Below are 26375 nucleotides of genomic sequence, written 5' to 3' on the forward strand. Positions count from 1 at the left end.
TGGAAAGTAGATCCCTCGGAAGCACCGAGAACAAGGCAAACAGTGAAAATTGCAGACTCGGTTTGATTGAGTCTGTTCATGAGCAGTAATGGAAAATGCAACACTGCCCATGCCCCATAGCACCGGCTTAACCCTTATCCAGCTGAATTTCTCAAATGGACTGGCCTATAATTTAATTTGGGTAGTACCATTAAAATTTGAAAGGACGTTCACAGAAAATTTACAGACTGAATAGAGAACAGTGCAGACCATGATCAAGCCTGCACGCAAGTGCAGACTGATCTTGGTCTGCACTGGTCGCAAAGGCAGAATCACTTGCTGCAAGCAGGCTAAAGGTTAATTTGGCATCCTTTGCAGTGAAAAAAAATATATATATGGATAGTTAAGCAAACTATTTCAAGTCAAAGCATGAATTTGCAATAATCACAACAACCTAAGGTACATTTTAAACTGTATATATACGAGTACACCGTTATAAAGGCTCATAGTGCCTTTACTTAAAATGTGACTGCCATATTTTCAGTAATGAAGATAAAATACATTAATTTCTTGTTAAATCCTATTTCTGATAATTACTCTCTTTAACATTTGTCAAATGTTTGAATAATGCTTAATACACGAGAATGTTTTGTAGAATCTATTGTTTCTTATTACCTCCCTTTATGACTCTAACTTGATAAGTGCAATATTAAAAGTAGTGCTTTTTTATCCATGTAAGTACGCATAACATCTAATTGGAAAGCTGATTCGTCCGTTTTAAGAAAATAAAATAAAGCATTATGGACCTATATCCTTCCACAAAGGGACATTACCGATCATTTGAAACGCCAGAAAATAAAATCGCAACAAATAAATCGAAATTATCGGGACTTACAACACTTTCATTTCTGATATCTTTGCGGATGCTAAAAGAGGGAAAGTTTTTCCCGCTGAATTCCAAAATAAGACTAAATTTCGGCTCTACGGAAAATGTATTGTTGTTTTAAATTTAAACAAGACGTCTCTTATCATTTGTGTAGAACTCTATATAATAAACTCAAAATTAAAGTTTTCACCATGAATAAGGTTTTATGTTTTCATCTCGTCGTGTGAAAAAAAAAGTTCATTGGTGGCTAGGTCACTCAAGCATATTTCATTTTTATACCATTCGATGAAAATAAAAAAACATATTCATGGCAAAGAATTTGAATATCCTCTTTTCATTTCATTTATTTTTTCTTGCCTACCTAGCAGAGAAAGCATGCCACCTTGGCCAGGTCCATAAACTTGAATATTCGCCTCGTCTGCATTCAGTGACTGTTAATTACTGACCTCGTTATGCCACTGTATTACATGTAAAGCACACAATATTTACACCATTCACCATCGACACGTTGTACCCAATACACGTGCATACAACGTATAATATTTACCTGGAATTTTATTCTTATAGATACTTATGCACAAATGGTAGGGTAGGAAAAAGAAGTGTGAAAGCGAATGGAAAAAGTGGTTATATAAGAACCGTTGTCAATGAAAATTTTCAGGAATCGTGTAATGCATATTGGCAGAGTGAACTATCATATATGACAGTAACAAGGTGAGCGGAGAAATTCAAATGTTGGGCTGACTCAGTAAAAGATGCCCCAAATCAGGGCGACATTCCAAAAACAACGTCTGCAAAATGTCATGAATAAAGTTGTTGATGTAACACGGGTTACAGTTGTTGAAACAGTAAGGATTGTTTGTATACCACCCATAAGTGCTTTTTGCACTTGAAGGCGTAAAGTAAAAAAAGACACATTTCTACAAGATATGATTCTTCATTTATTGACAGACGAGCAAAAGCAAATAGGCTCCGTACCGCTAAACAATTATGAAACTGTAGCCTACATTTGATAAAAAAACAATTTTCTAGTTTTGTTACTGGGGATTAAATATGGATTTACAAACTCGTAAAGTAAACAAAAATCTGGGCAGCGACATTTCGTCGTAGTATTGCAAAAAGAACCACAAGTTTGAACAAAGTAATTTACGTGGCATTTTAGGCATACATGATTCAGCTCATCAAGTAGTGGGCACAAAGGAAAATCAGTAAATGGAAAATTTAACTGGAGTCGCATGCTTAAGAAACCTCACAAATAGTACGTTAAGCGCCATCCAAGACAGGACATTAAAACTATCTCTGTTGAATGGCAACGCCCCTTCCTTAGAGTCATATCATATGTACCTTAGTCACCAGACATGTTGTCATGCGACTAAATTTTTATTCTTTGAGTAGAATATAATTTATCTGGTAGACACTTTGTCTGATGGCAATCGATATGATCTGCTCTTCACCAGTGTATCGATAACATTACATATGAAAAACCACATGCTCTTAAACAACACACGCATCTGTACAATTAACATAACAACGCATTCCTGTGCAACTGCTTGTAGTAGCATAAACTCGTTCCTGTATAGATGTAATGTTTATGTAGTTGTTTTACGCATCAATCTATTTTCTCCAAAATGAAATAGTCATGATTATCATCCGTGTTATATTCCGTGTAATCATCTTGTAATGCGAACTGAAAATGGATTTGATTCAAACTTAAAATAGATGTTCCACCTCATCACCCACATCATGTGACACAAGGTGCATAACTCTGACACCAATTTTTTATGAATTATGCCCCTTTTTACTTAGAATTTAAGGTTGATTTTGATGTATTTTCACTATATCTCAGTTACTACTGAATGGATTTGATTCAAACTGTAAATAGATGTTCCACTTCATCACCCACATCATGTGCCCACATCATGTGACACAAGGTGCATAACTCTGACACCAAGTTTTCATGAATTATGTCCCCTTTTACTTAGAATTTAAGGTTAATTTTGTTGTATTTTCACTATATCTCAGTTATTACTAAATGGATTTGATTCAAACTTAAAATAGTTGTTCCACTCATCACCCAGATCATGTGACATAAGGTGCATAACTCTGACATAATTTTTTATGAATTATGTCCCCTTTTACTTTAAATTTAGGTTGATTTTGATGTATTTTCACTCTATCTCAGTTATTACAAAATGAATTTGATGCAAACTTAAAATAGATGTTCCACCCCATCACCCACATCATGTGACACAAGGTGCATAACTCTGACACCAATTTTTCATGAATTATGCCCCTTTTTACTTAGAATTTAAGGTAAATTTTGATGTATTTTCACTATATCTCAGTTACTACTGAATGGATTTGATTCAGACTTAAAATAGATGTTCCACCTCATCACCCACATCATGTGACACAAGGTGCATAACTCTGACACTATTTTTTTCTTGAATTGTGTCCCCTTTTACCTAGAATTTAATGTTAATTTTGATGTATTTTCACTATATCTCATTCTGATTGACTTAGAGCCAAAGGGAAGTAACCTTTTTTTAACTTTTGTACTGAGTTTCTTCCCCTTAAATTCCAAGAATTAGTCTATTTTTAGAAATCCTATTTTTAGATTTTCAATATTTTAGGTATTTTATAACTTTTTTATTATAAGTCCTATGTAAAAAGTAAATACATTTTTCTGTGGTAACATGGGTCGGTAAGACACTTTTTTGTATTCACTTTTAGTGTATCTCTAATATTAGAGATTTAATATATTTACTAGTATTACTATACTAGTATTATACTAGTATTACTTATATGTGGAAGCCCAGGATGAAGTACTCCAAAGACTAAGTATTTTTAAGATTTCTTATGGTTGCCATTCTTCTGTGACAAGACCGTATGGTGGTGGTATGAGTCACTCCTGTGACAGTTCTAGTTCTATGTCGTTGCTCCTTTTTACTTTTTTCAGATGAGAATAAGTGTCTGTTTTCTTAACATGAGATTTTCCACCGGCGACAATACTGTCGTATGCAGACTCGTTGTCGATCTCTATATCCTCTTGCTTTAATGCTTCTTTGTCTGAATTCAATTGTGATGTCTGCAATTTGTTATAGGTGTCATCACATTCATGATGTTGTGCAGACAGAAAAGCTTGGTTTTGAGTTGTGTTATTTGCAGCATATAAATTAGTTATATTTGAATCGCTATATGATTTAGTTGCCGTGGCTACAGGACTAGAGTATAAATGCGAATAAGAACTGTCCATAAAGGAATCAGTTACGTTCTTCATATGATTATAAACATGCATATCTTCACACAATACATATTCTTGTTGATCAGTGTGACTGTGAATATTATCTGTATCATCTTTACAAAACACGTTTTCTAAAATCACTTCCGTCGGTATAATCACTTTCGTGTGGTAGCGTAGCGTCAGGTGAGAGTTGGACAGGTAAGTCATCATCACTGATACTTTCTTTTTGCCTTCTCCATCTGCCAACATGTAAACTAAGAATTTAAACGTACATCGAATAACATTTAGACATTCAATTTTTATATGTTTTGCTTATTCAAACCAACCAAAATTATATTTTCAACACAGTAGATTATTGCAAACAGTTTAAGTATGATTTTAGTTTTACTTTGATGACCTCAAATTACAACAAAAAGAATACGAATGCGAACGACGTATCTTACCTCCGTATCAAAATACACAGAATAATTATTATCAGAATTGCCAAAATGATGATGGTATCTATTATTGGAATGTAGACTACTCTATGTGAGCTCTTCTTCATTTCTGGAAAGAAAATCAGTTTTCATTAGACATACGACTTAAACACAGAAACGTTGTTACGACGATTTTAACGCTAATATCGTGTAATATACAACAGTAATATTAAATTACCATAACCAAGTTGCTACTTCAATAAGTCTTTGCTTTTTAAAGCTCAATTCTCAAGATCAAAAGCCTTGACTTTAATATATGATTTTTTCCTATTTAAAATTCAATGTTCTGTCTTCATAAAGTTTCTACTGTTATACACTTGTACCTGATTCTTTGGTCCGTACTTATGTGGTATTTGGCATATCGGTCGTTATATTGGCATTGTCCGTCTCTCGTATTGATGTTACAGTTACATCCAATTTTGTATTCAATAACTGTGTGGTGTTCAAATAAATATCCTTCGTAGTATTGAAATGTTCCGCTTCAGTTACTGGCTTAACAGTTGAACCCGAGTTTGTATTAAAACGTTCTGCCGTCGTTAAAGCGTAGTATTCCGTCTCAGTTACTGGCTTAGCAGTTGAACTAGTGTCTGTATTCCATACTCGTGTGGTGTTTATCTTATTGGCTGTATCTGAGTGCTCCGCCTTAGTTATTGGGTTAATAGTTGAACTTGAGTTTGTATTCAATACCGATGTGATGTTGAAGATTTCGGTCGTTTTATCGGAGTGGCCCATGTTAGTTATTGGCTTAACAGTTAAACTTGAGTTATTCAATACCGATGTGGTGATGAAGAGTTCGGTCGTTTTATCGGAGTGACCCATCTCAGTTATTGGCTTAACAGTTGAACTCGAGTTTGATTTCCATAGCAATGTGGTCGTTGTATCGGAATGGTCCGCCACAGTTATTGGCTTAACAGTTGAACTCGAGCTCGAATTCTATAGCAGTTTTGTGTTTAAAATTTCGGTCGATGTATCGGAGTGTTCCGCAATAGTTACTGACTCAGTAGTTAAACCGGAGTTTGTTTTCCAAGTTCCTGTGAAATTTGAAACGTCAGTCAATGTTGCATTATTTAAGTGTCCTGTCTCACTTGTTGACTTTCCAGTTGAACTGTGTCTTATTGTTGGTGAACTTATTTTATGTGTTAGCGTTGATGACAGGTTTCCTCCTGGCACTGCCGTAGGCATTACAAACGTAGTTACAGTTTTGTTTGTTGCAATCGTTGTGTCATTCGTTTGACTGGTAGTTGAATAAATTATTGTAGATAGTCTTGCTTCACCTGTCTTTGCCGTTGTTTCTAATGTAAAATTTCTATTAGGTGTCTGTGTTTGACATGATGATAGTGTCACAATTCTAATTGCTGTGTCTAAAAAGTAAAACAAGTTAGTACTAAACGTGCTTTTATCAGAACAAATATATAAAGATAAACTGTCATTTATAATATGAGAAACAGATCCATTTACATATTACAGTAAATTATATTACAGTTATCTAAGAATAAAACATTTATACCGGCACAAACTATCATACATATAATGTGATTTTAAATTAAATTACTGGAATTTAAAGTGAACAAATATTGCCACATATCGAATTCGCTTACCGGTGTGGCACAATTCAGCTTGCAATAAAAAACATCATCGATTTGCAATGTCACCTTGGTAGCCATTTCCGGAGACGCCCTCAATAATGATCTGTTTTGGACTTAAAAATGATGAAAGTTTAAGAAATTTTGGAAAACATTTATAAATGCTGCATTTGGATAAGCCATCAAATTAATATGTACTCAGGATTGTGAATACCAAATAAATCATTTCACTATACCATGCATTTCCAATACCTTGAATAGAGTCAATCAAACAAGGCTGTAGCATTTTCATTTTTGCCGTGTTGGGCGACCTTTTTTGTCGTGTTGGGCGACCTGTGCAGTTTCCACGTTTTTCATCTTAACATTTATATCTATCGTCCTCCCGTTAATGTACTTTTTAACACCAAAAACACAATTTTGAAGCAGGTATGAAGAAACATGAAGTTGAAGATATAACTAGTTAAATAATACAACAAGTGCAATAACAGAAGCATATTCAATAGAAGTATTGCCTGTGGGTGATAAACACTGTATGTTTTACATGGATCGCAGACACTAAAACTATTTATTGATGATATGAAAATAATAATCGCAAGCTCTGGAAACAAAAATGGCTCATCGGCGAGAGTTAAATTTGAACTTTATTCATTTGTTTGCAATAGACTAATGCAACTTAAGATATATCAATGATACAATTTATGCCAATTTCAAAACAATACTGAAACATTTAAACATTATCATTATTTCATTAATGATTTTAAAACGTGACGCACAAGGTGGAAATTTAAAGCAAAAGAAACCTGATATTCAAAAGCAGAATGAACGCTTATTTCAGAGTTTCTCCAATCCATACTTTCCGTATCATTTTCTTTGGAAAACAGAAGTGTTTCCGCACAAGCATCTGTCTTTATATACACATTTAGTTTGTTTATATGAAGTCCGTACGTACAATACCAGAATGTCAGACAATATGGACCAGGTTCCTGCATCGGACTGATAAGTCTCGCTTTATGTCCATACTCCTGTGGATAGCTTGTATCAATGTATATGTAATAACCATCTAAAATGAAACGTTTGTATCATAAGATTAGTGCATGAACTAATGGTATTGATATAGTCTCTAATTTTAGGGTATTTGTAATTTCAATATTTGACTTCAAAAGTGTCAAAACTAGACTTTACCGACGGACTTTTCAAAGGTTTTGCTAGCAGGGCTTTCTTGGTCCTTTCAATTGACATGTCGTTACTACTTTTTTTATTGTTCCTACAGCAATGATATAAGCCACTATCAAAATTATTACATTAATTCCAAACCATAAACTATAATACAAAACATGGAGTAGAGGACCGACGGACTTTTCAAAGGTTTTGCTAGCAGGGCTTTCTTGGTCCTTTCAATTGGCATGTCGTTGTATTTAATATTTTTATTGTTCCTACAGCAATGATATAAGCCACTATCAAAATTATTACATTCACTCCAAACCATAAACTATAATACAAAATTAGAGGACAGTAAAGTATTTTATCATCTGATAAGGATTTAAGTCAAGAAAGTCCTTATCAAATGTGTTTAACTTGGCTACCTGTGTACGTAGAGCTGCCATTTCAAGTTAATGTCACATCCAATAACAGCATTCGTAAAACAGCACTTCCTGTTTTAATGGCATTGCATATTCAGACTGTGTTTAGCCTATATATATATTTATAAGTAGGTAGTATTTTAAACCTAGCTAACCGTATTGTTATACACATAAATATGTTTTATTTTAACAGATAGGGTGCAGTAATTGTTATATATTCAAGTACATTTGCATGATATTTAGGAATAACATATCTTTAAATATATATCAATATTGACCTTGATCTCCTGTAGTATGATCTGCTAACGGCCCTGTATAAGGTGTTTGCGTTTCACCTGCCTGTCTTGACCAGTTAAAATTGTCTTTTCTGTCTTGGTTCCAGTTACAGTATCCAGTCTCAAAAGTGCAGTCTACATCAAATACAATATAGTTATTATTTCGAAAAATATTCATTTCAACTGACTTCTATAACATTCTTAAAGAATTAAAGGGCGATATTTGACATTTTTCAATAACGAGTAGTACCATAATTTGTTAATGTAGACCACATTGTTATTAACATAGATTTAAAAAAGGGGAAACACTCTTTTCCACATGAAATATTCCATACAGTAGGTACACACCACTTAAATATACTGACTAAAGATTATGGTTAGGTTAACTTAGACCCCTAAAATTTAATTGTGTCATACTTACTGTATGGCCTGTACCTGTATGTAAAAGTGACACTCTCTTAAAAAGATATAAGTACAGAAGTATTTCACACTAAAAAGTAAATAACACGACCAACTTGAGCAACACGTATTCACCAATTGTTCAAATACATTTACAAATAACCGAACATTTAAGTTGTCTTTGAAAAAACAAATCTCCTTTTAAGAGTTTGTAAGAAGTCCATTTAGTCCATATGTCAAATATAGTTGGTTTATCCATATAAAGAGCTGATGAATTGTTTTCATACCTGCAGAACACATTCCTGCATTCAAAGAAATATCACCCTTAACACCGCTACCTACCATTCCTTCAAAGACAATCTTTATAGTAAGGAAATGAAACGTTCGTTATATTTTTACATTTGCTAGACTATATTCAGTTTCCGAAAGTTGGCACTTGTTCTTCCGTATGATGCTTTTATATACCATGCTGTTTTCTCCTTTTACGTTCTTGTTTTTGAAAATGAAGAGTAGAAAATTATAATTACCAATAACATAATAGTGAAATAGGCTGACGGTAAGTAGTTTTAGTAAGAGTTATCCTTTAGGATCAGGGGTACAACACAGTGTTGATGTATGTTTACAGATACGTGTGTGTGTTCGGGTTTAACGTCTTTTTTCAACACTTTTTCAGTCATATAAACGACGGTGTCTACTTGTAGCAGTAAGCAGAATGCCCAACTTTATAGTGCTTCCTCATTGAATATTACGCCGTAGACACGTGGCATGATACCCCGCCCAGTCACATTATACTGACACAGGGCTGACCAGTCCTAGCACTATCCCCTTAATGCTGAGTACCATTTTTTACGTCTTTGGTATGACGCGGCCGGGGATCCAACCCCCGACCTCCCGCACTCGAAGCGGACGCACTACCACTAGGCTACCGAGGTGGTTTGTTTATAGATATATAAATTTACATTGGAATTGGCTGCCAAACAACTTTGTATAGATAGATAATCATATTTTATCCTTGAGTGAAACTTCGTCTCAGATGTCGAAAATTATACTAATGGGATAAAATCGTACCATTTAGCATCGCAATATTTTTCATTCAGTGTCTATGTTAAGAATGATAATGCTAGTGACACTATAGATCATTATAAATGTTATTTACAGAACGCGATTGTAAGCACTCCTATTCTGTTTGCATCTGGAGTAGCTTTAAAGTGTTTTGTTTTACCTCCCGAAAGATTCTAGCATTTTCACTTGACAAAGGGTGACCTCGTGGTGACCCCTACATTTCTATGGAGGGTCAGTAGATTTTCAAGTCGTTCAAGGATACAAATAAGTGGCCAATAACACTAATCAATTATAGGATTTGTTAGTAGCTCTTCACGTAAATATGTGGGGGCAGTATGATAAATTTGGGATCTCGGCTAACGCCCTCTCCCCCATTTAATTATCCCACATATTTGCATGTAGGGTCACTTACAAACCCAAATATTAATAATATCATGGTGTAGTTTGGTTCACATAAACTAAATTGACTCATACTTTTATTTTCCTGTAAACATTTCCTTATCTAGACCAGGGCAATATTATTCATCTTCTGTTGAAATTTCATAGTTATTAACTTTTAAAACATTACCAGTTTTTTTAATGATAGTCTTCGTTCTGCTTTGTAGACGTTATAGAAATGTGAAGACATCATTTATTATTCAATATGTGAATATACGAACAGATTAGATGAATAAGAGTAAATATTTACTCAGTCATGTGTAAATTAACAAAAATCAAAAGGGATCATCTACTGACTGAGGCTGATGGTCCTGTCTAGATGGTTCTGAAATTATTGAGGTGACACGGTTTTCAGAGTTCAAGACCTATTGCATAGATCTTTGACTTAATGTCCTCAAAAACAACAGCGGTCATCTTCTCCCTAACCCATATACCCTTGCAAGTTTGAAGGTTGTAGGAGAAATACAAACATTAGTAATTATTAATCGGAAACCGTTTTCAATGATCAGACCTCTGTGACTTTGACCTTAGACTTATTGACCACCAATATGTCGCCTATAATTTCTCGTAATAACGAGATAATTTCTCGTTAGACGAAATGTTTTGTCGACATATTTTCACGGTAGTTTATGCAAGATCTTTTCTCGCTGTCTCAAAATGATGTGATCTTTCTTCGTTTCTAGTAAAGCAAGAAGTTACGAGATAATATATTCAATAAATATTTTTCAATTGATTCATCTTTCGTAGAAATAGCTTCACATAATGCACATTATATATAAAGCTAAAAATCTATTGCTTTGGGAAAAGAGTTAAGATTATGAGAGCTCAATGCCAAATTGGGCCAAATAATGCAAATACATATCTTTCGGAAGTTATTGACTTAGTAGGATTTTCATGGATGTGAATGAATCATAGTGTAGGTGAATGTCGATTAATTTTCGATTTACTTTTAGATGTGTCGTCTTTAAACTGTAATAACGTCATTTATTACACTCACTGTTTCTGTTTTATTTCTGGAAAATCGTACATATAGCAATTTGTAATTGAGGAAGCAACACATACCTGGTAATCAACTGGTGCAAGCTATGATTCTTGGCGAAGAGCGGTATATCAACACTCGTGTTTGTCCTCATATAAACATGCAAACTACCAATGTTTTGTCCATACATACTATACCAGAATATAAGGCAGAAGGGACCGGATTCTTGCGCTGGACTGATTAGCCTAGCTTTTTCTTCATATCCTCGCGTGTCACTTGCTTCTATGTAGATATAATGACCATCTGATGAAAGAATATTTAAACAATTTAAAGTTGATACACCCAAAATCGTTTTGATGATAACATTTCATTTTATGTTCTTTTACAAGAACTTATCAAATATTTATAACAAAGCTAGTAGTAGAAAATATTTGCAATTTTCTGAAAAGAAAACTCTGTATCAGAATCTTAGCCTTACTTAATTTACTATACACTCAACAAAAATGTTGTTGAACAGCAATAAGGAATTCGAAAAATGTACTTCATGATTTCGTGACGTTTATCAATCCTTCTTTAATGGTAAGAAAATGAAGAAATGAATTAAAAAATAATCAGGTTTATATTCTAAACATATTACAATGACCCTTAATTAGTTTTGTTGAGTAATAAAAGTTGAAAATATCTCCGAGTCAACAATTACATGGATTAATATGTCAGTAATCTAGTGTAAAGAAATGCTCATAATTGGCACAAAGGATATTTAGGAGTATTTGACTACCAGTACGTAAAATGAAAATCTTACTTTCGGTTGTATGATCTAATTCAGGTCCGGTGTAACCGGACGGTGTTCTTCTTTTTTGTCAGGTCCAGGTAAGGTTGCATGTTTCGTCAATGCTCCAATTACAAAAATCATCGTCAAAATCGCAATCTAGACACAGCAACACTGTAATAAATTGAGTGAACAAACGTATAGTATTGTTATATCACAGGGATTGCCAACAAAAGACATTTGATTAATTAACGTCCTTTTTATAACTGTAACCGAATAATTTCGATTTTTTTTTTAAATAATAATAACAAAAACAAATGAATAAAGTACTGCCACTGAATAGGGGTCCCCTTCTGGAAGGTAACTGATTACCCCAACTTACAATATCGTGCTATAGGTACAAAATGTTATTACACGAAATGTACGGACTGAAATTTGTTTAGATAAAAATCTAACGTTTTTGATGGCTCACAACATCTATGAATATCAAAACGTTTTTAATGACATTTCATTTTTAAATAAGAGGAAGAATATTATAGAATAAAAAACATATTAAAAGGAAACATTTCTGAAGAATAATACACCAACATTTCTTTTATGTTATCTATATGGCACGTGAACTTGTTACGTCGAACATCTATTCAAAGATGAAAAAGCTAGAGACAGGCAAGAAAAGTGAACTAAAATATTTTAAATCTACTGGTCTGATTTCTTTATTATGGTAAACATTTATGTTGTTTTTTTTCTCTAAAAAATCCGTTAATGGATAAATGAGTTATAGACTGGGTAGGTGAAAGACCCTATTGACCTTTGACCTCCAATATGACGTTTGAGCTAGGGGTCAGGGTTTTGCGTATGACAAGTAGTCTTATCATGGGGAATATTTTTGCCAAATATTGTTAAAATCGCTTGATTGAAGACATGGTTATGTACCGGACGCAAAAGTGAGGACGACATAATGACGATAATAAGATAGACAGACGGACGGAAAAGCGCTGTCTTTGAGTCCCCGAAATTGCTTTTCAACCATTAGCGGACTAATGATAACAGAACACTCAACTATCAAGATGAATTTCAGTTAAAATGAATAACAATAATTGTTTTTATACAAACAAGATACCGCATGCATTGGTGTCTATATAATCGACATTCCCGTTCTAGTGTTGGGCAGTTTCACCAATGTGATAGAGTGTGTTTGTCTGTTTTTCTATGTTAGTTAGTTGGGTGTAGTTGTGCGTTTATCTTTTGTACATGAATGTCTGCGCTATTGTGTTTAACGTTGTAATGTAACTGTGATAAAGGAACGTAGCATTCCCTTTGTATATTCATCCTTGTTCTAACTTCCCCTTCAACCCTCACCCCATTTTACCCCCTTATCACTTCCTCCCCCTCTATCTATATTTGGTATAATTTATATGTACTTGTTAGATTTTTGAAGCAACCCGTCTGTAATATTTTTCCGTTACAGCTTCTTTTTGTTGTGGGTCTACATTGCAAATGCGTGGCTCTGAGACTGTGTTTTTATTGCTCAGTGCTTCCGAGAAATATACCCTTACCTATTATCTTTTGAATACACATGAGAAACATGCAATTGGTCAGTTTAATTATAGACTTTTCAACAGGAAAATGTTTGGCAGGAATTTCCAAACGCATGGACTTGCATTTGTTACACCAACAAAGATAATAGCAATTGTTAGTTCAAAAAATGAAGCATCACGAAAACGAAGCTTTAAAGCATTCTGTGTACAGATGAGAAAATGAGTCATCTAAACAAAATACACTTACAAGGTAAAGAACTCGAGAACGAGAACAAAACAAACAAAATAAGAAAAACAGCTGGCGTGACCTAAAACGTTGAAATTCAACTCTATGGCATAGGTAAGTCTTATTAGCAGAATAAACTTAAAGAATAAGTTGTATTACATATTAGACATAACAAATCACATTTTCCAAAACAAAACAAAAAAAAAAAGAGTTTTATTTGACGACATTTTTCGTATCAATGTTTATTCATAAGAAGGCGTGAGCGTAGACGATAATTACTTTATTGAAAAGTTACCTTTTTGCTAATGACTGATAATAGCACTTATGTAAGACTTACCTTTGAAGTCATAGAAAACTAAAAAAGATATAATCCCATATCTGATAATGTTCCAATTTTCCATGTCCCATGTCGTATATACGTAAAGTTTCATTCGTCACTATTAGGAAGTAAACCTTCATTTAATCCTACTCCAAATAATACTCCAAAGAGCACTCGTCCAAAGAAACGCTTCAACGATTAAGCTACCAAATAAATATATTTATAAAACACCTCAGGTAAAGATGTTAAAAGAGAGTCATTCGATGAATTATTAGATTATCAAAATAAATAATTACCGATTTCCTGATTTATAAATCTGATTTGTTACGTAACAGGTACATGAAACATGCCTTGCAGGTCCTGTCTTTTTTCTTTTTCTTTTTTTTTTTTTTGAATTGTGTCACATTAATGTGTTCTTTATGATTATAAAGGCACAATGTTTTTGGCCTTAATCTTAAAAGATGCATTTAAGTGCGCTTGGCAATTGTCAAACTCTAACCCTATAACTTTAGGGTTGCACATATATAAAGCTGATTTACCATTCTCATATTTCGAAGATGATTAAATCTTACACGAGGTTAATTTCTTTTCTGTAGAAACTAAGCTCGGATTTCATTACTCACAATCCAACGAGTGTGGTACCGCTTAGTTGTGCATTAAGAGAGAAACACAATTTATTAAAAAAGGTCGGTTTCAGATGTGAGGTAATAGGTGATCTATCAACGATATAATCAAGGCCTTCGAGTGGTTTGTCGTCTAATTTGTCACGATTCAGAGCTCAGGTGCACTGGAAGTTAAAAACGAGAGCGTCAGCCCGAGTGGTGACGGCCGAGAGTTTTAATATCTAAGCACCTGAACAATTAACCGTGGTAAATTTGACGACAAACCACAAGGAGACCTTGATTGTTTTCATTCTTACAGTCATGTTCCTATATTATCAAATATTTTTTTATAATAAATATGGTGGACTTCATTTATCTGAATAGTAAAGAACCGGAGGTCATGCGGCAATTTGTCGTCATAATTTACGCCAGAATGCTCTCTTACCGGTCCGAGCATCAACCATTGCTTATCGCTTTTCTGAAATAAAAAGGTAAACGTATTTTCTTTGTTTTGTGTTTAATGTCGTTTTTCAACAGTATTTTAGTTAAGTAACTTAACCAGAATTCCTGGATTCTGTAGCAGTACAAACCTGTTCTCAGCAAGTAACTGCAAACTTCTCTACATGAATCAGACGTGGAGGACGGATGATTTCGGATACCATATCAAATCGTCACAGACATCATATTTCTCGACCAGGGATCGAACTCACGGCGCTACGATCCATAGATTTGTGTAAAAAAATGGAGGCTTTAATCGATTCTCCTAGCTCAATGTACTCGGCCGGATCTAACATATTACAAAAGTACCTGATCAGTTTATTCATGATAATGATATTTCAACTACAATAATTTGATCAGATTGAAGAATTATATTCCCATAATCATATGAAGTTATGCTACTTTTTCTAATTTCAAAATATGTTTTATCGTTGATATGCTCCTGTTTAGGACAGCGTAAGCATAAACGTATGTCTAAATGTAACTTTTTACTGATTAAAATGTTTCGATGATTTTACTAGTGTTAGATAACATTATAATTAAAACTTACCTTTTAAGCAGCGGTAAACTAAAATAAATGATATCCAGTATTTATTAATGACAGAATATTTCATTTTTTGCCCTTATTTAACTTTTACTTAATTCTTTAAGGAAGTAAAAATCTTTGCCCAAAAGAAACGCTTTAGTGATTTAACTACCAGCTTGAATCATTTAATCATACGTTATCATACACCTAAGGCATCTTTAAAAGATATGAAAATGCGAGCTATCCATCCGGTGCCACCCCATACATTTTGTGTTACTAAAATGAATAATTTCTTCGTTTTACTTAATAAATGTTCACTATTTTACTTAAGCTATTGTATCTGTACCTAGCATTTATTATTTCTTAAATAGTATGTGTGTAAAAATAATGAAAGGTTTTAACAGTTGCACCTATTTAAAGAAATGCATTCAAATATAAAGAACTAACTGAGTTTCTGTATTGATATTCATTATGATATACGGGCATCCTGATTTAAATAGAAAGGCAGCTTTCAAGAACAAAGCTTTGAATTCATGTCGTTAGACGTTCCTTAACTCTGTTTCAATATAACAGGTGAAATTTGACAATGTTTTCTCCCTTAGATTTAAAGACTATGATATTTATGATGTGCTACCTGTGTATTTTACTGTATGCAGAGATTTGAAAATGTCTCGTGTATTCCACAATATAACGGAGGTTAAAGTGCACGGGTACAGTTCATTCACGAAATTATTTCATCCATATTCAATGTAGTTTTGGAGGGGGCGGGATTGCGCTAAGTTTTTCATATTGCAAAAGAAACAATTATATGCTGTAACAAGTTCTTGTTTCATATAGAATATGTATTAAACTTTAATTTGTATAAAATAACCAATTTAAAGCATCGAACATTGCTATCTTGATAATAACACTGTTGTTTCATCATATCTATCATTAGACCTACGGTTCTATCACAAAGTACACTGGGGTACAGCCAATAGCTTCCTCATATCCGTCGGCACGAGTTCCTCGTGCTAATGGGTCTAATGGATTTCTCCTTTGTTATATTTACATATATATGTCCGGGTGAAACTGAGCTATTTTCGTTCCCTTTTTCTTGATTCAAATGCGCATATTCCAGTGTTTTATAGGCATAGGGTATTGTCCGTCTGCTTCAGCATGGTCATAATTATGGCCGGTACTGTTTCTCTCACTGGATATAAATTCATGTTCATTTGCCTTTGTAACATTAACATAGCTATGCCGTTGGGCGTTATTTCTCTTTTTATGTTCTTTTGTTTCATTTAGATGATAATATTCATCTGCTGTATTAACATCTGGATCCTGTCCTCTTGCTACAGCACGGTCGTTAACTGAACTTTGAACTTCGGAATGTCTAGGTACATTCTCATAAATTTTTGCATTTAACACTTGCTTTGAGTCACTGTCATTGAACACGCCACCTGCCTCATTATAAGATTTTTTCTTTTGACTTTCAAGATCAGAATATGCACTACATATCATTAATTGTAAATCCGTCAGGGTCATTCGTCACATATGAATAGGATGCAGTGTTTAAGCCTATTGTGCTAATCACTAAATGATTATTTGCACATCCATCTTCTGGTATATCTTCCGTCTGTACATTGGTGTTTTTTGTAATTATTCATATTAGGTGACAGTTGTACAATTTTACTCGAGGAAGTTGTACTATACTGCCCGCTACGAGGAGTGGCTTTATCGCCAATTGGTTTACTTCTATTTTCAAAAATGTGAGTACAGTACGCATGTTTTCTATTCCTGGAACTGAACGCTTGTTTCTTCGCGAATCGCTTCCGCTATTACATATGGCGTCTGATTCGGTTCTGATTCTGAGTTTTCTTTTTTTGTCTAATCCTCCATGACCATGAAGGAGCTTCATTTTTGAAAAAGAAAATAGTTTAACGAATCGCTGTAAGATATATCATAATAATTTGTTTAACTATTTCATTCTCTGTACCTATGTGTTTATCTGTATGTGTATATGTAATAAATACACACTTTGTCTATTGATCGGACTATGTGCCTTTCAAAACAGCCATTTTCTTGGGTTCAGGTATATAGAAAATATCTAAATACAATATATCAAATAAAGGCTTTGCAGACTGTACACATTTGCAAACATTTTCCTCACCTTATTGCTAGGAATATAGTCAATGCTATTAGTAATGCAGTAATCATCGAAACTGGAACTGAAATGTACATGTTCTGCTGTTCTCGTCCACGTCTGTAAAAAGTATATTAACTAAATTAGATTAAGAAAGTTTTTTACCATGTGTTAAGGCCGTGACTGTCTTCCTGTTGCAACTTCCGACGCAAACACTGCTTCACTCGTAATTTGAGAAGCATTGTTTGTTTCTGTAAGCTTGTTTATTGCTTTTATTATCTCAATTTCTTCCTTGTCCTCCCATAGAAATTCTTCGATCAAACTAGAAAAACAAAGAAAAATATCAAACAGGGAATGCCACGCACCAAAAGCGCAGCCTCCTCAAAACGAATCCCCCAGCACGCAAACGCGTGCACCACACACACACACACACACACACACACTCAAAGCTTACACATCAGGACAAAACGAACAACACACACACACCCACTCAAAGCTAACACATAAGGACAAGACGAACAATAAGCATAGACACACGCGCGCACACAAAGTCAACACACAAGGACAAAACGAACAAACAAAGGAACACAGTGGGGCACCGCCTTGGAACGGTCAGTGGCAAAAACACCACTGGGGAGCTTAAACCGGTTTATGGTGCGCACCCAACCTCACTCTTACCCCCACCATGTTCCAAAGACATGGGACAGTGTAAATAAAAGTAATCCCCTCCAGGTGAGCTCTAACACACGTAATGGAAACAAAAAGGCATGGCATGTAAAACACAAAAAATGCTCGTGTATAAATATACAAAAAACAAACCTTAAGAACCAAAAACGTATGTACTCAATGCCTTTTCAGAAAACAGAGCAACAAGAGAAACACCCTTAAGGGCCCGACGAAACAGGCTAGAAGACAAATATCAAAACAGTTCAGTCCTGGTAGGATTTAAAAATTGCTCATCATAGAGTCCTTCCCTTCTTCCGTCAGACGCAATCAAAGAGGGAAGCGTAGTGTCCAACTGTAAACGGGTTGAACACTAAACATGCGGTATGTCTCAAAACAGTTGGGTCGTAACCTCTTTTAATAAAACGTTTGATAATCTTTCCAAATACATTTGGAAAATTACCATGACCCAAGATCTTACGAAGTTTGTAATCCACATCCCCACGGGTTTAGAAATACCTTCTCGCAGAAGTGTCTTTAAATTACTATTGAATTTTAAAACTAAATCAGAATTATATAAAATATTTACGCAATTTGTAATAACGGTAGCCTTGCTGAAGAAGTTTACTTGTAATATATTGATTACGTTCATTGAAATGCATGACATGACTACACGCTCTGGCAAACCGAATTAATTGAGAAATATATACCCCATAAGATGTAGCCTGAGGTACATCCCCATCCAAATGGGGAAAATTTACAATACTAAAATTAAAATCATCCCTCTTGTCATAAATTTTGGTATGTATAATATTAGAAGACGAAAACCCTGCTTCTGTTTTCGCAGGATCAATATTTGATTGTCTGATACATGAAGCTCAGGACGGTTTGTTGTCAGATTATGCGCCCCCACCAACAGAAAAGCAGATGATCATTATGTTTGCCGTCCGAAAGGGCATGATTTCGCAACATGCCTCTGAAGTTTGACATACCGTCAACGCTGCGTACTACGCAAAAGTAAGCTTTAGGTAGTTATTATCAAGACGTTTTACTAATAAATATTTAGAACTGATCTGTTCTTCTTAATTATGCTAAACCGGTCTTAGAAATGCAGAATATTTAATCATAAAATCTGTAAAAAGATTTTTTAGAAGCAAATACTGCAACTAAGAAGAATAATAGCAGACTCGGTTTGAATGAGTCTACTTTTACGTCAATACATGTGGAATAAATAGATTGTGCTACAGGCTTTGCGAAGTGACTACTCACGAGCGTTACTGGAGAAGAGCCACGGAGTTAATCTTGAAGATGTTCTTCTCCGTCAGGACAACGTGCCTGCGCACACTGCGCAGACCACATTGCTTCAGATAGAACTTCTCGGATAACATCTCATTGAGCACCCAGCTTATTCACCTGACCATGCTCCCAATGGATTTTCTGGTGATTCCCGCGGTCAAGTCGGCTCTGAAGGGTTACAGGCTACAGGATATAAAGGCTGTTACTGAACTTCTTCCGTTAAAACTGTTAATAAAATGAGTGTGCTGTAATTATTAAACTGTCCCATTTTCTGTTTTGCTTTGTTCACTATATACCAGGACAATTGCCGTTAAAGTTCTAGTACGTCATTTGTAGCACAACTGCTATTTTTCAAAGTTGTATTAATACCTTTTGTCCTTTGTAGCACATTTGGTATGTCGTTTGCTGAAATTCGTTCATTTTCTTTAAATAATAATAATATGGTGTATATGTTCACTGAACCGCATTCAAATCCTGAATGTGTATGAAGTTCCAGCACATCATTTTTCTAGAATGTAAAATTACATATTTCTTCTTTGATATATAAAGACTGCTACTGATATAAATCGGTAGCTTTTCGGATTTTTAAGAAAGCGTCATAAAGTTTTCCCTAAGTTGTTCTATTAATATACTTATTCATGATTTTTCAGTTTAGATAGATATATATATATATCACTATACACGAATAAAATTTCAGTTTATTCGCTCTTATTATAATGTCGACATAAGAAATCCATTATATATATAAGTAGATATAGAGTAATACTACATATATTTTCATATTTGGTATTTCTTAACTGCAGGAAATGAAACAAAAACATTACTTATTTCACAAAGAAGATGTATTGTTAATATATAAACTACTTTACAAAATTAGACTAAGTAATAACATTCACATTTTTTAAAAGCAAAGTGTGCGTTAGTCTTACAAGGCATACTAAAAACATAATTGCAATGCATACTGATGTCCTGCTTCCCCACGTGGAAAAACGACATTCAAACTTGTTCACTTAAAGGAGCGAAAAGGATTTTCATCGACTGAAGAGTTGCGCTACAATAGTGCAGATACTGTAACATATATTATTAAAAAGTGACTTCAATGAATAACACAAAGAAAGAAATAACATGAAAAATAGTCAAACATCATTTTCGACTTCTAATTGCAGATTAAGATGTTATGCAATTTTATTGATAGTAGAATAAAAGCAAATACATTATGTGTCCTGTACGTTACATTAGAAATAGTGTGGTAATCTGTGATTCGAATTTGAACCTTGTGTATTTGTTTAAGAATTTGACTCTACTGGTATTGTTTTGGTTTCAAGATATCCTGCTTTTACCTTTCAGTTACTTTTTATTTGATGCTCCCTTGGTAAGCTGTATTGGGAGAGTGCAGATCTACGGATCATAAGGTAGTGAATTCGATCTCTAAGCAAGATATATGTTCTTCCTGACTATTTGATAAAATGCGTCTAAGGTCGTTTTATCCCCCATATCTGATTCTTTTGGAGAAGTTGGCAATTACTTGCGGAAAACAGGTACATACTGATACAGAATCCTGGAATACTGGTTAGAGTAACTGTCCAACGTTACATAAAAGAAATACTGTTGAAAAGTGGCGCTTAACCCGAAACAAACAAACAAATATTTCATTGGATGAAATCAGAGTTAGATCCGTGTCTCGTTAACAATGTTAAAGAATCAAACCATTAGACAACTAGAGTTTGAAACGTATAGCAATCGGACAATGAGTTTAAAGAACATAGTATGTTAAATATTATTTTGTATCTAGCTTTGAGGTAAAAAAGATATCTTCTATGCCATAGGAAAAATGTAATATAAACAAAACATGACATCATTTATAAGACATAAAAGTATGTAATTATAAATGGATGAACTAGTAATGACATCCTATTTCATTAAACAATTTCTGATTATTCGGAATCGTAATTTACTTTAAGTTACACTGTGCCTCTGATGTTAATGCAATTATGGTAGGTATGTTTTCGCTTATTGGATACCATTTAATTTTATTTTACAAAAGTTTTCATCTAAACTTATTAGTTTGAAAGTTTAGTGAGATATTTTGTTAAAAATGTTCACAAACTGACCGAATCAACAAACAAATCACTTCGTTCAAAACAATTACCAGTTCAATAGCAACCAAAGAAAAAGGTTCTATATAAGGATGAAATCGTAAGCCGCATACTTTAAACAATCAATTAAACAGATCATCAATTATAACCTCTTTGAAAGCGAAACAGAAGTTAGATTGTCAAATGTTATTTGCAAGAACGCAAAAGCACTTTTATAATAATATACCACATCACTCTTCTCTTTTCTTTCAAACATACAAAGTGCATATAAATTCTACAATATCACTTTTATTTCATATTATTTCTTTTAAATTGAAGTAAAATGTGCGTTCGTATTGAGCCACAGTTTTGGCACACGTCCTCTTGTTTCTTTCTCTGAAAAGGCCGATGGCGATTGATTATTCAACAAAAAATAAAGTTTCATTTTCACACTGTCAATCGTTAACATTACATTGTGATAGTCCTACATTATAAATGAACTTAGTTTTTATTTAAAAGATCATAACAATCATTTTCATTGTGTGTGTCCGTTTTCAGACATTCATATAGCTGAATCGGTGTTTCATCACCATTTGGCTCACACTTGGCTCCAATTGTGTTTTCAGACATACCTCCAAAGGGCGATGCAAAGCTCTTTACATTCTCATAGCCAAGCTTGTCATCACTTTTATCTATAAATTTTGGTACAACAGTGCTAGAGTACACATGTACTACCTCGTCGTTTTCAGTATCTGATAAAACAGCATATTCATTGCCCGGAAGTGCCGATCCGCCTGTTCCAGTTTGCATCGTATTGCTGTTCAAGTGTTCATATTCATTCACCACGATATTGGTTTCCATGGTTTCTTGGATGACAGGATTCATGTTTTCTGCTTGTTGGGCCCATGATGCTTTCGAGCATTTCAGTGGCCTTTTCCTGTAAAATACAGCAAAGATCTTTACAACAAGCACCCGTCTGTCGTTTCTCTCTCCACTAGTTCTTTGATTAAACATGATGCACATGGACGTTGGCAATGGCATGTCTCAGATGTATATCAACGTTTCAAATGTTTCTTATATAGATAACAATATGTATTATGTATTGGAATAAGTAAAACGGTATTTTCATGTAGATATTTTAAATGTATGTAGTATAACTAATAGCTAAATTCCTTCTATATATTTTATATCATATTTCAATAGTGTTACTTACGCTTTACTTAAACGTTTATAGATAAAAACGTCTTGAAACGGAATCAAATTAAAACGTATGAACATCGTTGAAGGTAAAAAGACAAAATATGTAGTCTTAATGATATTGCAATGTTGCTGTTAACTTGTTGAAAATAAATATTGCAATACTTAGTTTTACTGGTATGGTTCATGTGCGTACTTTTTGCCCTCTAATTGTTGTTAATGATTACTTCATGTTATTAAATTAGCAGCAAAACTGCGACGGAAGGTTTCCACTTTGCCCGGCCCTTGCCTCCGACCAGTCTGTCATAACTCCGAGTTTCATTAAATTCCATTACGTAGTTTCAATGTTATTGTTGAAATTTATAAACAAACTAGAGCACAATCATTAAATATATGCACGAAAGACCAGTGGTGACATATCAATTTCAAGAATACACGATTTCTAAGTGTGAAAAAAGATAACAGGCAAGCGTCTTGAATTCCACTATCTACCAATTTAATGTTTAGTAGTAGTAGTTTCGTATATTTGCTTCAGCTCGCGTTACTTTTATTTCTTTTGTTCGGAATTCGCGCTTTGATATTTGCTATTTTGTTGGGGATAATACTCCTTTATATTCACGAGTGCTTTGAGTTCGAGTGTGACACTGTTCAAGAATACGCTCGAAAATAAACTGAAATCGCAAAAATTATGTTACCCGCAGTAGAAGAAATTTTTGTAGTAACTTAACATACAGTAATTGTCTCGTATACTATTATCACTTAATCTAAATGCACATATTATACCTCCGTGGTATACAATGTAGTTTTGTCAAATTTTGAATGATTTAGTCTGATAGAAAATATATACTTTTGCTTCCAGTGCCATGTAAGTATTAACAGTTGTTTTTAATTAAACTAATACCGTAATTAAACAACAGGGCAGTAGGTTAGACAATTCTTGGCAATAAAAAAAACCCTAAATGCATGTGCATGAGATAAGCATTATGCCGTGCTATATTAAAATCTATTTTGTTAAAACAATCGGGAGAGGAGGCAATAAGTTACGGACGAAATATGTCCAATAGTTTAGACAAACTATACCATATAGAACAATAAAAAAGGCTCTTGCCTTCTATCTTTAATATTATACTGGTTGTAGGTGCAGATGGGAATTTCCGGTCTCGAGGGTAACTGTTTAGGCGGTAACGAGGCTCCTGCCAGTGATAGAATCTTTTTCCTACATACCGTATTCAACAAATAATAGTGAAAAATAAATTCAAACAAAAGATTTTCTTACAGCACTTAGTAGCGTATTAACAAAGCACGGGAACTTTACATCCGCATACAGGAAGTATGTCATGACGTTACAAAGACGAAAACAACATATTAGTTCATGTTTTGTTCTATCATCTGCATGGAAACGGTATGTTATTTCCGAAAAATGACTTTTTTTGAGGAGGCAATAAGTTACGGACGAGCACACAGAGGAACGCCTACGTAAATGTAACATTAAAATTGTATTGCTATATAAAACTGTTGTGAATTTCTGTTTTTATAGCTTTTTTTACTGAATAAGTTTAAGATAAATACACTTCGCCTTTAGAAGTTCTTCAATCCGTGCAAAGCATACAATGAGAGAAAATTTGTTTGTTTGTTTTGGGTTTAACGCCGTTTTTCAACAGTATTTCAGTCATGTAACGGCGGGCAGTTAACCTAACCAGTGTTCCTGGATTCTGTACCAGTACAAACCTGTTCTCCGCAAGTAACTGCCAACTTCCCCACATGAATTATCAGAGGTGGAGGACGAATGATTTCAGACACAATGTCTTTCATCAAATCGTCACGGAGAACATACGCCCCGCCCGAGGATCGAACTCGCGACTCTGCGATCCGTAGACCAACGCTCTCCCTACTGAGCTAAGCAGGCGGGTCACAAGGAGAGAAAAAAGCTATCATTGGTACATCAGGGATATTCAGTCAAAGCTTTCTGTAAAGCCTGCACATGATGGAAATGGAAAAGTGGCCTTTGATAACAGGTCGTCTCTCAACCGAGGTAAATTTACAACATCTATTATTTAACGGAAAGAGATCATAGTGGCCTTAATATGAAGATGTTCAGCAGTTGTCAGCACAGGTATGACTGTATTCTTATTTTGTTTGAAATTAGCTTAGATAGGCGGTGTATTTGAAAGTAAAGATAGACATATTTGAGGCTCAGTCATACCATACCTTATGTTTGTTAGCTAAACGTAATAATTAAGATGTAAGAATTAAGTGATTCGACGAGTTAAAGGCAATAGTTATTTATAAACATTCGTTGTGGTCGAAATACATAGAAAGAGTTGCCATTACCATTTGACACTCAGTGAAATAGATATGATACATAGCAGCAATTTGGTATGTGCATTTCATATCTTACTAAAATATTTACTTGAATATCAATCTTATTTACGATTCTAGATACATTGCAAACATTTGATATCTTTTTAAAAAGTATAATAGTCAGAAGGCATTTGGATGCCATAGATAAAATATGTGTACGTTATCTCGATAAACGTGGTTATTTGTCCATGAATCTTACCTGCAAACAACGAGTGTTAACATGATGGTAACAAATACAACTAGTGGAACAGTTACATAAACCGCAATCAGAGCACTGCTTTCGGGATCTATAAAAGAAAACAGTAAAACGCAATCGTATTTTGATATTACAATTGATTTTTCATGTTTTGTGTTAAAACACTTGATTATTTTCCATAAATGTGACATATGAATGTCGTTTTAAGTATTGAGTATATTAAAAGAGTTGAATAAAGCAGTATTAATCTTGAGCAGCATCTTGAGTAGTAAATGTACTAAACGACTTGAATAAAACATTGAATATACATCTTCAGTATAATTTTTTTTTACCGAGATGAGTATAAACTGGTAAAGAGAGTCTATAAACTAAATATTAAGCAACTGTTACAAGATTTCATTATTCTACTCATTAACATTAAATGTATGGAGAATCATTAATACGGATACATAATTAGTGACATAATGTTAAAATATATTAATATGCCTAGAAAAGATCCGTGAACAGCCATACTATGTTGAAATATGCAAACGATCTTACATGACCGAAATAGTTGGTTATGCATTCGAGTTGAGTATAATGAGTGAACATGAAAGTAACACGCACGAAGATTGACCCCCACGCCCATATGTGTTGACTTTTGATCTGTGTATGAAACTGAAAGAGAATCTATGTTATATTTACATGCGGTTATTTCAATTGTGTATGCTGCGAAATTATGAGCTAACTACATTTTAAAATCGAAATATTACGAAAGTTTACGAAATTTTAGAAAACATCCGACGTAGGTTACGGTTCGAGGGTATTCTGTCAGATCTTATGTCTGATGTTTTCGGCGATACTATCTATTTTCCTTAGTTAACTTTATCTAATAATATTGCTTCCCCCTGATGAAATTTGAACCGCATATACACTTTATCGCCGTAAATACAATATAAAATTCGATTCTAACACGATTCGATTCATTTTCTTATTAAACAAAGAAGGCTGAAAACAGTGAATTATACAACAATTCACTGTTCTGACGTCATAATTATTACGTCATAGCGTCAAACGGCATAGCAGCGCGCTGGAAAAGAAACC

At 34.1% G+C, this 26375-nt stretch overlaps 1 protein-coding gene and 1 long non-coding RNA gene across 2 annotated transcripts; both read right to left on the reverse strand.

Moving 5' to 3' along the window:
* Nucleotides 1–3785: 3785 nt before the first annotated feature.
* LOC128553156 (uncharacterized) lies at nt 3786–5937 on the reverse strand. Its single transcript, XR_008369277.1, has 3 exons — nt 4909–5937; nt 4553–4655; nt 3786–4348 (listed from the first exon to the last, which is right to left on the reverse strand). It is a non-coding gene; the product is annotated as an uncharacterized LOC128553156 (long non-coding RNA).
* A 14350-nt stretch (nt 5938–20287) lies between these two features.
* LOC128553155 (uncharacterized) lies at nt 20288–25502 on the reverse strand. The gene is made up of 2 exons (XM_053534275.1): nt 25296–25502; nt 20288–22475 (listed from the first exon to the last, which is right to left on the reverse strand). The coding sequence occupies exons 1-2, from the start codon at nt 25481–25483 to the stop codon at nt 22040–22042; spliced, it is 624 nt and encodes a 207-aa protein (XP_053390250.1). The 5' UTR covers nt 25484–25502; the 3' UTR covers nt 20288–22039.
* Between the last annotated feature and the right edge of the window lie 873 nt (nt 25503–26375).

The sequence above is a fragment of the Mercenaria mercenaria genome, unplaced genomic scaffold, assembly GCF_021730395.1.
Source record: "Mercenaria mercenaria strain notata unplaced genomic scaffold, MADL_Memer_1 contig_3537, whole genome shotgun sequence".
Taxonomy (NCBI): Eukaryota; Metazoa; Mollusca; class Bivalvia; order Venerida; family Veneridae; genus Mercenaria; species Mercenaria mercenaria.

Bases quoted from the DNA above. Each gene is read 5' to 3' on its own strand.
- LOC128553155 (XM_053534275.1), bottom strand. From the start codon at position 25,483: ATGTCACATTTATGGAAAATAATCAAGTGTTTTAACACAAAACATGAA. The intron at 22,476-25,295 runs GTAAGATTCATG...TGTATTTTACAG, and splicing joins TTAACACTCGTTGTTTGCAG to GAAAAGGCCACTGAAATGCT.